The 16,936-nt window shown below is 38.6% G+C and overlaps 1 protein-coding gene across 1 annotated transcript; it reads right to left on the bottom strand.

Annotated features, from left to right (window-relative positions):
- Positions 1-8,178: 8,178 nt before the first annotated feature.
- On the bottom strand, positions 8,179-9,280 carry sf3b5 (splicing factor 3b, subunit 5). Its single transcript, XM_068327893.1, has 2 exons — positions 9,167-9,280; positions 8,179-8,761 (listed from the first exon to the last, which is right to left on the bottom strand). The coding sequence occupies exon 2, from the start codon at positions 8,736-8,738 to the stop codon at positions 8,478-8,480; it is 261 nt and encodes an 86-aa protein (XP_068183994.1). The 5' UTR covers positions 8,739-8,761; positions 9,167-9,280; the 3' UTR covers positions 8,179-8,477.
- Between the last annotated feature and the right edge of the window lie 7,656 nt (positions 9,281-16,936).

The raw sequence follows: 16,936 nt of genomic DNA, 5'->3' as shown, positions 1-16,936 counted from the left end.
GGGCCTGCAATTTTGTATCAGTGTAGATCATCAGTTGTTATATGATTGCGTCCAGGGCAAAGCACTATGTCACTATGGTGATGTTGCCATGGTGACAATTTTCTGAGACCTATCTCATCCCAAGGTATTGTAAGGAACAGCATCTTCACAGGTACAAATCCATTTGAATGACTGAATTTGATGGCAGTGCCCATTACAGGACACACTATACATACTGCCTCTCCCCTCCAGATTTATATTTTAGTTCCCAATCTGCAGGGTTAGAACAGCTTGAATTGTCCATGTTGAGATGGGCGTATGATCATTTTTAAGGGAGGCTGCATCCCGCAAAGTTGAAGATTGGGGGAAAAGTGGTCCAGAATCTTCATTAAGACCTCAAAATGTTCACTATATTTTCCTCATTTTCAGGTTCCAACCCAATGCAACCTTGAATGCCATTCCCATCATCCTCAGCTGAATAAATGGCGCTATCATTTTGAGCATGAATCCCAAAGCACCAGAGGACCATCTCACAGAGCCGCCAGCGTGACTGGAGATGTTTTTCATGATTTCGGGAAACAGATAAGGCAGAATTCATACTGGAGGGTCAACACTAACTGAATCTGCAGTCTCCTCATGTTTCTCCCACCATGGCTTTTAGATGTGGCTCAGCTGCCTTCAGATATTATTCATTGCAATTACCTCAAATCAAATTCTGTTTATAAATCTCTTTAATATGACAAATGCAAAATGAGAGAAATCGTGTGTGGCTGTTCACATTTGAATGCATCTTCAGTCTGCATTCAAAGTTTCACTTTGTCGCTATACAATCGCATTAAAACTATTTTTTAAATTTGTGTTAAATACTCCAGGTAACTGCCGTCTGTTTGCAGTGTTTGCTTGGTTTTTGTCAATAGGGCTTTCATATGGGATCTTGTGGTCTTAGGGTGCATTTTTATAAATAGTTCTGTATGCTTGAGACAGTGTTCATTTTTGGTTTATACACTCAACAAAAATATAAACGCAACACTTTTGTTTTCGCTCCCATTTTTCATGAGATGGACTTAAAGAATCTATAATTCATTCCAGGTACACAATCTTACCATTTCTCTCATTGTACAAATCTGTCTAAATGTGTGATAGTGAGCACTTCTGCTTTGCTGAGATAATCCATCCCACCTCACACATCAAGATGCTGATCTGACATCATGAGTAGTGGACAGGTGTACCTTATACTGCCCACAACAAAAGGCCACCCTGAAATGTGCAGGGTTTTTTTTTTTTTGCTTTATTGGGGGTCTGGGGACTCAGAATCAGTCAGTATCTGGTGTGACCACCATTTGCCTCATGCAGTGCAACACATCTTCTTCGCATAGAGTTTATCAGATTGTCAATTGTGGCCTGTGGAATGTTGGTCCACTCCTCTTCAATGGCTGTGCGAAGTTGCTGGATATTAGTTGGAACTGGTACATGCTGTCGTATATGTCAGTCAAGCACATCCCAAACATGCTCAATGGGGGACATGTCCGGTGAGTATGCTGGCCATGCAAGAACTGGGACATTTTCAGCTTCCAAGAATTGTGAACAGATCCTTGCAACATGGGACCGCGCATTATCTTGCTGAAACATGAGGTGATGTTCATGGATGTATGGCACAACGATGGGCCTCAGGATCTCATCACGGTATCTCTGTGCATTCAAAATGCCATCAATAAAATGCACCTGTGTTCTTCGTCCATAACAGATGCCTGCCCATACCATAACCCCACCACCACCATGGGCCACTCAATCCACAACATTGACATCAGCAAAGTGCTCACCCACACAACTCCACTCACGCTGTCTGCCATCTGCCCTGAACAATGTAAACCAAGATTCATCCGTGAAGAGAACACCTCTCCAACGTGCCAGACGCCATCGAATGTGACCATTTGCCCACTCAAGTCTGTTACGGCGACGATCTGGAGTCAGGTTAAGACCCCGATGAGGACGACGAACATGCAGTTGTGCTTCCCTGGGATGGTTTCTGACAGTTTGTGCAGAAATTGTTTGGTTCTGCAAACCAACTGTTTCAGCAGCTGTCTGAGTGGCTGGTCTCAGACGATCTTGGAGGTGAACCTGGGGGATGTGGAGGTCCTGGGCTGGTGTGGTTACACGTGGTCTGCGGTTGTGAGGCTGGTTGGATGTACTGCTATATTCTCTGAAATGCCTTTCGAGACGGCTTATGGTGGAGAAATGAACATTCAATGCACGAGCAACAGATCTGGTTGACATTCCTGCTGTCAGCATGCCAATTGCACGCTCCATCAATGCTTGTGGCATCTGTGGCATTTTGCTGTGAGCCAAAACTGCACATTTCAGGGTGGCCTTTATTGTGGGCAGTATAAGGTACACCTGTGCACTACTCATGATGTCAGATCAGCATCTTGATGTGGCACACCTGTGAGGTGGGATGGATTATTTCAGCAAAGCAGAAGTGCTCACTGTCACACATTTAGACAGATTTGTGAACAACGTTTGAGAGAAATGGTAATATTGTGTATCTGGAATGAATTATAGATTCTTTAAGTCCATCTCATGAAAAATGGGAGCAAAAATAAAAGTGTTGCGTTTATATTCTTGTTGAGTGTGTGATGGGTTTCTATGTGAATGACCATCATCCACTTTCAGCCCGTGTCATCAGCTTCATCCAGAGTGCCAGGCTGCAGGCTTTTAAAGGGCATGTGGGTGTAATGGAGGTGGTTGTTAAGAGATGAAGGGAACAGAAGAAAGAAAGATAGATAGATGGCTAGATGGATAGATAGATAGAATTAAAATAAACACACACACACCGTCAATAAAGTTCCACAGTTAGGATGGTCAGGCAATTTTATCCCTGGCACAATGCCTGGAGGTCTCTGCTGTGCTACAGGTCTACTACTTAGTTGTAAAAGAGTGGATATTAATTATGCTTCAAAGAGTATCCAGTGGGGATACAAAATGGGTGATATTAGACTGATTATTCTACTCTTTATTCATCCTCTTTGCAAAGCAAGCAAGAGGTTCTACGGGAGCAGCAAAACAGGACAGAAAAGAACTGCAAATCTCAGTCAGCAGTCTGTGCTTTTGTGAAAGTTCTGCATAATAACCTTTAATTTAAAAGGCCAAAAGTGTTTTATTATGTGTACAAAGTCTATTCATATTATCCATCCTCTTGAGGTTTTTCTGTTTGCATGTAATTTAGATAAGATTGCTCTCATTCATAGAGAACATGTTTGGCTCTGTTGCAGTGAATTAACAAGAGGTTTCATCCTGAAGGTTTTCAGCACAAAAGAAGAAAAAAGAACAGAATATTTGAGAAAATTAGAAGGTTATGAGATTTAGAGAGTGGGGGGATGAGTAGACAAGTTAAGTGGTTGGGGAGGAGGAAGTTATGGCAGATGGATAAAACAAGTGGGTGACAGAGAAGGGCAATCATAATTGGATTGTGTGAGCTCATATTTGAGGATGGAGAATGAGCTTCCTGGACCTTTTCATCATTTGGCTGAGCTCCTATGTAATCAGAGGAGAGAGAAGACAGGAACTATTGGCCAAACAAGATGCTCGCATCAGCATGAACCAGAAAGATAAAGTGGCTATTAACAGATACCATTCAAAGTGTCAGGCTCCATTTAAAAACACAAATACACACCAATGCTTTTGCAGCTTCCATTTTATCTGGACTGTAGCTTTCATGGGCTCAAGTGAAGCAAATTAATTGCCTGGACTATCTAAATGATGCAGGGTCCAGGATGGGTGTGATGTGATAATGACCCTCCACGTGGGATTTCATCAATTCAATGGATGCTTGCTGCGCAATGCTCAGAAGAGTCAGTGACGGGGTCCCATCAAATGTCAAATGGATCATTTATCTGTAATTTCTGTCTGATTACCTCTGGATTTTAGAGAAACAAAGTGAGGTCAGTCAAAGAAAAAGTTCTGCTTAGCCAAGACTGTTATTGATTACAGTATAATAACTAACTAAAATAAATATAAGTAACTAAAAATAATATATGAGAATAATGTTAGTGACTGAAAAGAAATAAACTAAAGGTGTTGTTGTGAGAGCTTGAATAAGAATGGTACATAGGTTTTTATTGGATGTTCTGAAATAAATGCTATGGCAACATACAATAAACAATCAATGAAAGAAACTGACGTTAAGTGAGGAAAATATTTACCATATGCAACGTCACAGTTCTATTACTGTAGTACTGAATGAAAAAGGAACAAGAATCTGTTGATCTGCTTTCTTATGAAACCTTGACGATGTCTCCAGAGGAAAAGTCAGTGACGATGAATATCAGCATGGTATTTTATGGTGATCCATCCAACAGCTAGTATAAATATAGTTGAGATATTTCAGTCTGGACTAAAATGATATTCTCTGAGTTACGATGCTACAATGTTGATATATTCTACCAGTTCTATCCCAGCATGAAACAACGGGTTAGTGTCTTTCGCACTATACATGTACAACTGAAACACTTTATTGTGGAAATATTAGGACCTGTTCCTTAGCTAGGGGATCCTAGTGGAAATTTAATATTTTTATTCTCCTCATTTTTATTCATGATAAGTCGTTTCCTGAACTTAATTAAAAAGTTTGTTATTTTTTACTGCAGATGCAGGAGCTGCAGTTTTTATATCCCCGCATTGTAAAAGCCGTCGTGTGTGTGCGCGTGTGTGTGTTTGTCTGTGTGTATACATGTGTGTGTATGGTCACAGGTTTGTGCATGCAGGACAGGAGTTTTTATGATCCATTATGAAAAGCATTTTCTTTCTCTCTTTTTTATCTGTTCGTTTAATTGTTATCCTTTTTTTCTAGAATCTCTAAGGAAAGGGAAAATTTATACTTAAGTGCTTCACCGACAAAGTGGGTGTTAGAGAACCCTTAATCAAAATACGCCCACCTACAGGCCTGACTAACATTACAGAGGGAGAGTCCCTCCTCTCTGATGTCGCTGAAAACTGAGCAGCAGATGTCTGTTTATGTTTTCTGTCTCAGAGATAAGCCATACAATTTTATTGTGTGTGTGTGTGTGTGTGTGTGTGTGTGTGTGTGTGTGTGTGTGTGTGTGTGTGTGTGTGTGTGTGTGTGTGTGTGTGTGTGTGTGTGTGTGTGTGTGTGTGTGTGTGTGTGTGTGTGTGTGTGTGTGTGTGTGTGTGTGTGTGTGTGTGTGTGAGGGACGACAGTGCACACCAACAGACCTCACGTTGCTGTCACAGCTGACTTGGCAACTCCATCAACACGACTCTCACAGCGAGGACAGATGGCAAGGACTTACCTACTAAGAATCCCCTCAAGGCCTGCACACCCAATCATGACATGGTACAACACAAGAAGCTTCCTTTAGAACCTGCTGATTTTTCTCTCCATCCAAAAATGAGTCATGTTTGGTATCCGTTCCCACAAAATGTTTATGTACACACATTCTGGCTGGCGGTATGCTTCAGTAAATCACATGAAGTCAGGAAATGAAGCATACCTGTTTGTTCCTAATGTACTTCAAATAAGAGCACTTGAGCCTCTTCCAGTACTTTTTCAGTTTGTTTTATAAAATTCTCATCTCAGCTGGTATATATTAAACTCTCAATCTTTCTTAAAGACACACAGTTCACCCCAGGAATGTTTCTTTTAATATTCATGGTTGTTTTAAATCTTTGCTATTTCTAGAAGCTAAAGTACTCTCTGAAATATAATGGCTCATTCTAGAGTGTCAAACCTGTAAAAGAAAATTACCAGACTTGACTGTTTTTTTTTTTCCTCTGGCAACACCATAAATTCAACTTTGTTAGCATCAAAATCAGCATTAAGGTCCCTTGTGTTGTTCATGAATTCTTTCCTACAAATGTTTGTTTTGAATTTAGAGTTGTCCTAAATTTCTTAGCTATTACTGTCAGGATGTGTAGAGAACCTTACAACCTAAAAAATAGACTACACCAACTTAACAAGGCGCAGAATAGCTACAGTTAAATTGACTATTTGTTTATTTCAGGGTCTGAGCTGGATACAGTATCAAGGACATTGTAATATCCAACATGTGAATTATCCCCAAAAGAAAACAAAAAGTCACACAGGATCTGGAGAATGAACAGGAAATTTTTAATAAAAGTAAATTGCATAGCTGAAAATAAATCAGGCAGACATCCGACCTCAAGAAAGTTTTAAAATGGCAGCCTATATCTCGAAGAGATAACACTTCAAAAAGAGCGATCACAAAGAACAAGCCCATAAATGATGATGTTAGATCTTTTTATGAAAAAGTATACGTCAGAAATAAAACAGTCAGGATCATCTTCCTTCTTTAAATTCATTCAACCTTAAACGCCTACTCCCTGAACAAACTGAACTTAGTGAGGACATAACCAACTGAATCAATATACCAATCGACTATATCTGCTATATCAAAACCAGATAAGGCCTACGAAACACCCTCTGATTATAGACTAATAAACTTAATAAACTGTGATAGGAAGATCACAACTAAAATTTTGATTAATAGACTGATGAAGATTTTATATAGTTTAATTCATTGTGACCAAGCGGGGTTTATTCAACATAGATATTTAAGAACTAATATCAGAACATGCCTTTCTGGCAAAGACTGAGAGGAAAGCTGGGCTTGATAGACTGAAGAGGTGATGAGATGATGGGGTGCAGCAGCAGAGGAGATGCAGGTGTGCAGGTTGCAGGTGGAGCAGGAGGGGAAGCCACGCCCACATAGGAAACAGAAACAAAAGGAACCAAATAGGAAATCAAGACTTATCCGAGCACTACCATGACACTTTCTGGTACCTAATTGTGATGACCCATAAAAACTAACAAAATAAAATTCTTAATTTTTTTTTTTTTTTAATTTTGGGTTATTTTTCACGTTTCCACTTTATTTTGTTCTGACCTCATATTAGAGGCTGCGGCTTTAGAGAGGTTTCTACACAATGACCATTAAAGTATCTGATTTTAGTCTGATATACACAACCACATCCAGACGGAGCATGCAACCTTTTAAAGAGGATGTGGGCGTAATGGATTTGCCCATTTAAGTAAGATTTTTGTTCTTTTTTTTTAGATCCTTGGCCATTTTCCTTCTTCTTTTTTTCATTCATGAAGCACAAGAGAGAAACTCTTACCAAAATTACAGGATCTTAAACCAACAGTCTGTAAAAAACTTGGGCATGATTTTTAAGCATGACCTAAATTATATCCCACATATTAAAAATGTAACAAAAACAGGTTTTTATCACCTTAAGAACATAACCAGTCCACCTGTTTCTCTCTCAGGCCAGCGCTGAGGTGTTGATGCATGCTTTTGTCTCGTCCCTTAGATTACTGTAATGCCCTGCTCTCTGGTCTTCCCAAAATACGATTTTAAGTTGCTGCATTGGCTCCCTGTCTGTTTCAGGATCAATTTTAAGATTCTTTTACTGGTTTTTAATTGTCTCTAATGCCTTGTGCCATCTTATTTTTAAAAGATCTAAGACAAATCTTTTTAATCAGGCTTTTAACTAACATTTTAAACCCTTATGTTCCTATACAATTTCATGGTGCTGCTTTTGCCCTACTTGATTTTCTCATGTATATTATTTTTTTGTACTGTTTTATTTTCATTAAAATTACTCTTTTAGCCCTATTTGTGCTTGTAGTCTTTAGCTTTTACGCCAGTACTTCCTCAGGGGTGTCCTCCACACTGGGAGCTGTGTCCAGTCTGCTGCTGGGGTTGCTGTCCTCTGGGTCTGTTCAGCCCAGCAGGTGGGGATCCACCTATTTGTTGGGAGTCGGGGGACCCGGGTATTAGTCCCCCTGATGAAATGGCCTGTGGCTCCTCCTGGTGTGGACCCCCACCCCACCACTTCCTTGATCATCAGTGCCATGCCATGTCTAGTGTGGGAGCAAGGTGCTTACCTTTGTAATTTTTTTGTGTTTGTTTTTAAGTCTGTGAATCACTTTGTGTTGCATGTTCTTGTATGAAATTTGTTCTACAAATAAAGTTGATTTGACTTAAAGACACCCGGAGTCTGACAGACACACTGAACTGTCATCCATGTGATATGAATACTGTGAGTACTGTCTCAATTGATGAATTGCAACATTTGAAACAATAAACCATATCTGAATTTGAGCTTACTTTCTAATCTGTCCCATTAACCATCAATAAAAAAATGGTAATAATGCACAAGGAAAGGTAAAGTCACTTTTTAATCAAAACAGAAAAATAATATTGTGGAAAACAGAATTTGAATACTGCACAGGTGATCGATACTACTGTGCCACTTTCTATGATCTTCTTGAAAATGTTTTGATCTTTGTGTGTAAGCAGACAATCCATTCAGTGACGGAAATCTAAACTGTTTTTAATTTATGACACAAAAAATAAAGAGAATGCCATTCTGTGTGTGGCAAAAAAAATTAAGCTCATTGTCAAAACTTTATCAAAAAACACCTTGAATAAAACATCCTCTGATCTGTCCAATGTTAGCTAGGCATCATCAGGTTTGTCAGCTGGTGGTCCACATGGTTGAAGCATCTTCTCCATCAGGTTGAAGCGGACTCGTGCTTTGCTCTCATTCTCAGAAACAGAGAAGTAATTGAGAAGGTCAAAATGTCCCATGTAGGAGCAGTAAGAGTCTCTGTGCTGGTTGACCAACCATTCCCATTTGCTGGTGTCGGCGTGTCCTGTGCCGATGTACTTGGACTGAAGATGCTCTAGTTGACTGTGGATGTTGTACCTGTCCGTCATTGTCGCTTAGAAGAGTCACACCTCTGGATGAAAAAGAATGAGAAAGAGTAGATATACTCAGAATACATAAATTAATGCAGAGAAAGACATATAGTTGACTCAATGAAGTTTAAAAAAATCCAATCCAGAGTAAACTAAGTAATGCGGATTGTTCTTCAAATATTACTATGTGTAAGACCAATACGTATTAATTCATCATTGTAAGAGTAACTTTAGTTTCCGAACTTGAACCGACTACATATTCGCTATATAGTGCTTTTGAGCAGTTTTGTAAAACACAAATAGCTAACTAGCATGCTAACATTGCTGCTTCAATTCACGTAGATGTTTATCTGGAAAAAGTCTTCTAACCGAAACGTAAGCCACTCTATTAAGTAAATACTGTGTTCTAAGTGATAAAACAACATCCACATTAAAAAGGAACTTACTCGACGAAATGAAGACAGCTGAAAAGGCGACGAGAAATGCAAATATTACGGAGACACTAAGCGGTCGCCGCAATGCGATGGAGAAATGACTTCCGGTTAGGTCCCGCTGTAAATTGAACCGTGGAGGAACAAGGCGTAAAAAGAGTTCCCACCCTCAAATAAACGCGCTTATTTGGCAACAGGATTGTAAACATTGAACGATTTTTTTATTTGACAACTTTAGCAAAATTTGAGTAAAATCAGGTACTCAATTCGGTGGGTGTTTGGGGAGTGCTGCAGGGAGGTAATAGTGAAAAGAACAGAGTACACAGTTATTGCAATTAGTAACCTGCAATACACAGCGGCACGGTGGCGTAGTGGGTAGAGCTGTCACCGCACAACACGATGGGTACGAGTTTGAGTCCCGCTCTTTGCAGAGTTTGCATGTTCTCCCCGTGTCTGCGTGGGTTCTCTCCGGGTTCTCCAGCTTCCTCCCACCTCGAAAAACATGCGCTTCAGGTTAATTGTTCCACATTGCACTCATGTCTTCAATGACTTAACAGCTCATAGTAAAGCTTTTGATTGATGGCTGTGTTCTGAGCCAACCTGTTAGAAATGAAGAAACCTCTCGGATGAGAGGTATAATGTCTTTGAACCTGACACAGAAGTCCAGTTGCTTCAGATTCAACCTTAAAGGTTATTATATGGTGGATTAATGAGAAGCTACCAACCGCTTCACCAACCCCAGGGACATGGCACCTGGAGAAGACTACATCACAGACATGACAAGGTGGTATCCTTTTCTTTCCTTTACCATATGTCTTTTGTTGGAACAACATTTAAAAAATTCAGTACTAATTTTCTACATATGAAATAGCTTTTAATTTATGCATCCAGAAGCCACATAAGTATCAAATTGCCAAACATTTGAGTGTAGTTACTTGTGCATTTGTAAAAGCTCAAATACCCCTAATTAAGTTGGTCATATTAATCAGTTTTTCATGAAATGTTGATTTGAAAATGTGCACTAGTCCTGCATTGTTGAATGGAGTGTGTTTGAAGGGCAAGCACTTTTTTTTGTGGTCTTTTTGAGACTGTCTCACTCATCTACTAGGTTATTCATAACAGAAATGCAGTATATATAGTGGACCTGAAGTTTTCAAAGAACACACGTTTTTAGTCAACAAAAAAGCCCAGCAGTATTTCCACTAAAATTTGTCTGTAACTATCAGGCTCTTCTGTATTTAAGGGTCTTCTGTATTTAAGGGGCTCTTCAGAAGCTGCATTGTACAGCGTAGGTCTAATACATTTACAAAGATGGTGTCTCTTGTGCTGCCGAGTCTCACTGATGTACCAGGATTCTGACTGTTCAAATCATTTCTACAAGTAGACCTGCACTGATGCAAACAATGGTCTTCTTCATGACCAGACTTGAATACATTTGTGAAGGACAGGGGTGGAAAACATTATGCTTTAATGTATGACTGGAACATTGTTCATCCATATGCATTTGTTTTAATGATCAACTGAAATGGTTTTACATACATATCTCAGTGACTGCTTTGCTTGTGAAAATTGATGACAATTCAGACATTTTCTGAGAGGCAGGATCACAAATTTGGCCTCAGCTTTTGATATGGGGGGGGGGGGGAACAAAGTTACACCATGGTAACTCAAGAACTTCGTATAACTTTTGACTTCAAGTGACTTGAAGCCAGAATACCTGAGCAACAGATGCGTTGACTTTATATTCATCTCTCAGATTTATCAAAGTCAAATTCTAATTTGGTGGAGTAGGCTCATAAAATTGACTAAAGCATAGTTAAAATGACTAACATCCCTCTGTATGGTTCTTGGGAAGAAGGAAGAATCTTAATGGTGACCAAATCAAACAAGAGCTTCCTTTAGAGGATCATGTCAGTTCCTTTATGGGAAACAATGAAACCTGTGAAGCGTCACCGTAATATTTGAACAAAATCCTGCCTGACTTGCATCTTAACTACAGAAAGTTTTAAGGGTGCAATATTTTTTTCTCCTTCCGGCGTCATATTTTTGACAGCAACATGTTTTTTCATGAATATATCAACAGCATCAAGTATTTTGAATAAAGATTGAAATGTAACAGAAAAAGGACTTTTCTTTTCCGATTCCATTTGAGTCTGTAGTCCGTAAATAAATACATCACTCAAAACAATAAAAAACATTAAGTTGCTCCATCAACAGGCTCTATGTGATGCCTCCTGCTTCATGACTAATTACATACATAATAAAATGTTTTATTATGTTTAAATATTTTATTTCTATGCTCATTCTGACGTCAATCCCAAATCTTTCCTGCAATCCTGTGCATCATGCTTTTCCCATGAATCCAGTTCGAACCCAAACCCTGCCTGAATTTATTACATTGCACCACTGACCCAAAAAGGGAAAGAAATTAGTCCAGGCTCACAGATCCTGTCATAGAAATAAAGTAAATATAATGTCCACGCACCCAGCAGTTTTAGTTATCAGAACATCACCTTGACCCTGTATCTGTAGAGTAATCAGTCTTTCATATCAGGGTATTCTCATCAGGTATTTTTCTATAGTGGGTGATCTGTACAGATGATCAATAGTCTGAAAGAAGGGAATGCACTCCTAGTTTACCTGGTGATTTATTACTGAGGATTCATTTTACAAGACTTGAATGCTGATCATGGACATGAAACTCTTAGGCAACTCTAATGTTCTTATATAGTGCAGTATAAACATGGCGCTCTGTTTATCTTTAATGAATTTCTAATTATGTCTAGTCATAACTGGCTAAAGGTATGCAGTAGTAAAAGCTCAAATAGCCCTCATATTTGTTCATGTTAACCAGTTTTATCACGTAATGAGGCATTTCAAAATGTACATATTCCTACAGTGTGCAATGGAGTCTCTTTGAAGGCCAGTACATTTTTTTATTTTTTTAAAAAACTTTTTTGGTTAACTTTTTGAGACTGTCCCACTCATTTAATGAGTCATTCATAACAAGAATATATTTAGTGAACCTGAAAATTCTAAAGTGCTGCTTCAATTTGCCATTCCAGTATCTGTGAAACAACCTCTAATGGAAAAGATTTAGTGATATTTTGAACGATCAGTCCCATTGAATCATGTGAATTTACTGTATGTTCATGTCTGTCTGAGACCTAAGATCATACTGGATATTCATTCATACTATTCCTGTCCTGTCCTTTCTTGCATGTTACCATAAAGCAGGTAAATGCAGATTTATTTATTTTTTAATGGAGCTATATAATAAAATAATAGGCACATGGGGGTAATAATCAAACTTTGATAGCCATTCTTTTAGTGAGCAGACCAGAGAACTGCAAAGCAAAGCACTAGCAAGAGGAAAGGGTAATGAAATCAACTGGATGAATGGGATTATTGCCTGACTGGATGGCTCCTGTGCCTCATAGTCCCGCTGAGTGATAGCCTAGTAAAAAATGGAGTCAGCAATATTTTCCGTGATTTAGATCAACTGCTTAAGACAGAGCCCCTTGCCAAACACCAAGTGTTGCGGTAGATAGAGAGAAGAAGTAAAAACAAACTACCCCCTGTAGGCTTTTTACGACGATAGTTGGTCGATCGACGGGCCAGGGAGACAGACCATCGATCAGCTGTCAAGCTTGCCTGCTTTTGCTGAATGGCTGGTTCACAGGCAGATAGTGTTGAAGTGTTCATTAGCTTTTCTGGACCTATGAGTTCGTCCCCCTCATTTGGTTACTTACACCCGCTCAACCAAAAAATGGACAATTTATATGGATTACTTCTTGTCTGTTTTCTAGTTGGTGTGAGAGAAGAGGATGTTGGTGTGGTTGGTGTGAGAGAAGTTGATGTGAGTTGGTGTGAGAGAAGAGGATGCAGAGGACAGGGGTTAGATGAAGGTAATCGATTCGCTGTTGCGACCCTTTGAGGGAAAAGCCGAAAGGAAAAAAAGAAGACGACTTCTTGTCTGTTTTCTACAGACTTTCCTTGTGTTCAATATCCTCAGCACACACCCCTCTCTCTCTCTCTGGCATGCCCTTCACACCTTCCTAATATATTGTGTGAATCTCACCAGCAAAATACAGTGTTCTTCCCATCTGTCAGATGACGAGAGCCAGTTTGCCATTAATCTCAACTGCGAAATAGCCGAAGGAAAAGAGTGCTATATGACCGTGCTGAGTATCAAGGCCTGGAGGGCTTAAATTGGATTTGACATGGGTGTGAACGCAGTCTTGGTCTTGGTGTAGTTGCTGTTTGGGCTTTCATGAAGGATGGTTATGTTTGGGTCATAATGTTCTTCAGTGAACATGTGCTGTGATCAAGAAAGAACTGCTTTGCTGGAGGCTTTGGTTATTAACTGAGCTAGGCCTCTAGCTGTGGCAAAGACAAACCCAGACTCAATGTATTTGGCTTTTTCCTCTCACAGAGCAGATCAGTGATGTGCAGTATGAGGAAGATATCTGGAGCACTGCTTGGGTACATCAAAAGAATTACAATTACACCTTCTACAGGGAAAGGCATAGCGTCTGATCTCATTATGAAGGCATTGCATGTTGAAGACATGATGTTCGAAAGTGCAGCTTCAATCAGTGGTCCCAGATCTTTAATATATGCATACTGAGCATGTGTGTGCAGTAATTATTTACATACATCTAAATAAGGGCAGCTTGTGACTACAGATGTAGTTCATTGACCCTGGTGCAAGTGTGGAGTATAGGAACAAGGGTTTCAGTGCAAAGAACTTTGAGTGTCTATAAAATGTTATGTAAATCCAATCCAATCCATTAGCCTTACAAAAATGTCCAGTATTAACACAAGAAATTTAACAGAATGTTCTCATTTTTATAAGGAAGTTACCTGCTGTGCTTTCTGCACAATACAGCAGGAGGAAGTTTCTATACTGGGAAGAAAAATGAGCTTAGGTGACCAAAGTGCTGTAGATCTTTTGTAGCCTAAATAACTCCCAAACGTTGGACCCTCAGTCAATAAACTGTTGTTTGATTGCATTTCTGTACAGACAGCGTCACAAAATCCCATCTGAATGAGGCCAGGAACAGGTGACATTTAACTGCTTTTGATAGTAATCACTATGACAGAAATCATCATGCTGCCAACCCCAATAACATGACGCTTGTCTCCACGACAACCCCAAGGTAGAGCTGAGGAAATGGACCCAGACACATGTCACAAACACACCCATGCACTCCAAAATGATTCTGATGATGTTTTCTCACACAAAGTACATCATACATGTAAACACATGTACAGTTTTTTGTTTTTTTTGTTGTTGTTTTGGGGGGGGGGGGGGGGGGGGTTGCTGAGATACTATTTAAACACATTTTATTGTTGAAGTGACCTTTGGTGAGGAAAGCTTAAGACTTTCTCCAAACTTAGAATTGGCCTCCATAAATCACTTCACTTTTTTGAACAAAAGTTTATTTCACTGCACTCTTGGCAATCCAGTCCAATACACATTCGTGTAAAAAACACATTGAAAAATGATGGAAGGCCAAGGAAAAAATAATTTTGGTGCTCTGAGACATGACAAACATTAATCTTGTTAAACTCTTGTTCCAGAGTCCTGGTGCAGTGCATGCTGGTTCACTGGTCAGTTACTGGTTGAGTTCTTTCTGACTACAGCGAGAAATCACAGTTTCTGTTCTGACATTTATTTATTAACTAAATACAAATGTGCTGTACACACTGAGCTGATTCAGCATCTTGTGGTCAATAAATATTGTGGTCAGCTATGTCACAACAGGGAGAGGTTTTTACTCTACTGCAATCATTTGGTAATAAGTTACATTTCTGTGAAGTAACAGTGACTGATGATAATAAAACACCTTCCTCATGCTGTCAGATGCTGGATTTGAGCTACGGCCTGTCTCCTTATGAGATACATCTTGCTCCTAATTCATTTTTATTCCAGGTTATCCCTCCTCATTGATAAGTGGACACTCAGAAAATCTGTGTCGTGTCTTAGATGATAAATGGGAGACATTTACATTTGAAGAAAAGAAAAGAAAATGAAGAGATACATTCAGTGAGATACAGAGGAGCATTTTTATTTCATCGTACTGGTTTGCATTAAAATTATATGTATATATATCTTGTTACAGAGTCCTACTGAAGTAGAAATCATTATGTGTACAGGTTACATGAAATACCATTTCAAGAACATTGAAGCAGAAGCTAAAACATAATACGTCACGTAAACAAGCAAAACATGGAGACAGGAGTTCAGATCATCAAAATTAAGGTTGATTTTCCTCTGTCCAGTCAATCACATTCTCTGCCAGACAGTGCTTTTATTTTATCGTTGTAAATGTTTTTCATTCAATTTCAGATAGATTTATGTTGATAAAAGGAGACTAATTTTTTTTTTTTTAAACTTTTTTTTTTTTGCTGGCAAAAGTTTTTATTGTTATTACTTCAGGGCTTCTTAGCTCCTATTTATTGTATTACATACAATCATTTCTTTTCTGTGTAAAAATACAAAATCATAGTTTTTGATCTAAATTACTTAATTTAGCTGCTGAATCTTTTGTGTTTTTTTTCCTTGTTCTTTTATTTGTCATTTATAAGGGTATTCAGTGTTAATCATTAAAATAAAGACATTGAAGTGATGGGTACACTTCAGTGTCCCATCACTTCAGTGTTCAGGTCAAACATAACTCTGTCTCCAGGAACATCCAGTAACTGTCACAAAATCTCCCAAATAAAATCCACACCTTTGCTTTAGAAATAAAAATTGGTAGCCACTGTAGGTATTAGCAATTTCATATTCCGTATTCATGATGACCTTTTCCAAAACACACATACTGTAAATTGAATGAATGAATGGAATCCACTTTCCATGCATCCTGTTTCTTTTTTTTTTTGTCCTGAAATACGTAACACAGTATAAAAAAGGTTTTTGTGATAAGTAATATTTTAATATTTGTTCTAAATATTGTTAGTAAAAAATATTCTGTAAATAATAGCAATGTATGGTAGGCTATATTCTTTCTTGAGTTGCTGAAACCAGTTATACTAAACATTGTGGTGCTATGTACAGCATGACATTTATATATTTTTTTTTCAGTCAAAATAAATTGCAGTTTATAAAGATAAAAGTTAATAATTTGAGAAATTTTGCACATAGTTATCTGATTATACATCTCTTTCGTTAACAAAGCAGATTCAAGATACAAAAGCCTTTCATTAAAAAAAACTAGAATACTTAGATAAATACAATCATGTTCATTTTTTTCAGATTGAAACAAATACAAGTACACAGAATAGTGGGCAAGTATAGCACACAGCACAACACATAAGCAAAATCAGCGTAGCCCAAATGTACATTCCTGCTTCACTCACAAGAAAATTCGTTGAACTTCACCATTTATGTTCTGTCACAGCACGTATTCACACATGTCACAAAATCATCTTCTGTGTGCTGTGCAAACTGGTATTCTTCGCTGATTTAGAGAGTCTAAGGTCCATTGATAAAAAAAATAACTGGCCTTCCTTGTTTTTATTCGAAAACTTCAAAGAGAGGACAGGACAGGAGGAAAGGAAAGGAAAGGAAAGGAAAGGAAAGGAAAGGAAAGGAAAGGAAAGGAAAGGAAAGGAAAGGAAAGGAAAGGAAAGGAAAGGAAAGGAAAGGAAAGGAAAGGAAAGGAAAGGAAAGGAAAGGAAAGGAAAGGAAAGGAAAGGAAAGGAAAGGAAAGGAAAGGAAAGGAAAGGAAAAGGAAAGGAAAGGAAAGGAAATTGTTTCTTTACACATACAAACAC

Source organism: Antennarius striatus, chromosome 11, assembly GCF_040054535.1.
Source record: "Antennarius striatus isolate MH-2024 chromosome 11, ASM4005453v1, whole genome shotgun sequence".
NCBI lineage: Eukaryota > Metazoa > Chordata > Actinopteri > Lophiiformes > Antennariidae > Antennarius > Antennarius striatus.
Note: the sequence above shows the minus strand (reverse complement) of the source record. Positions and strands in the feature narration are given on the sequence as shown.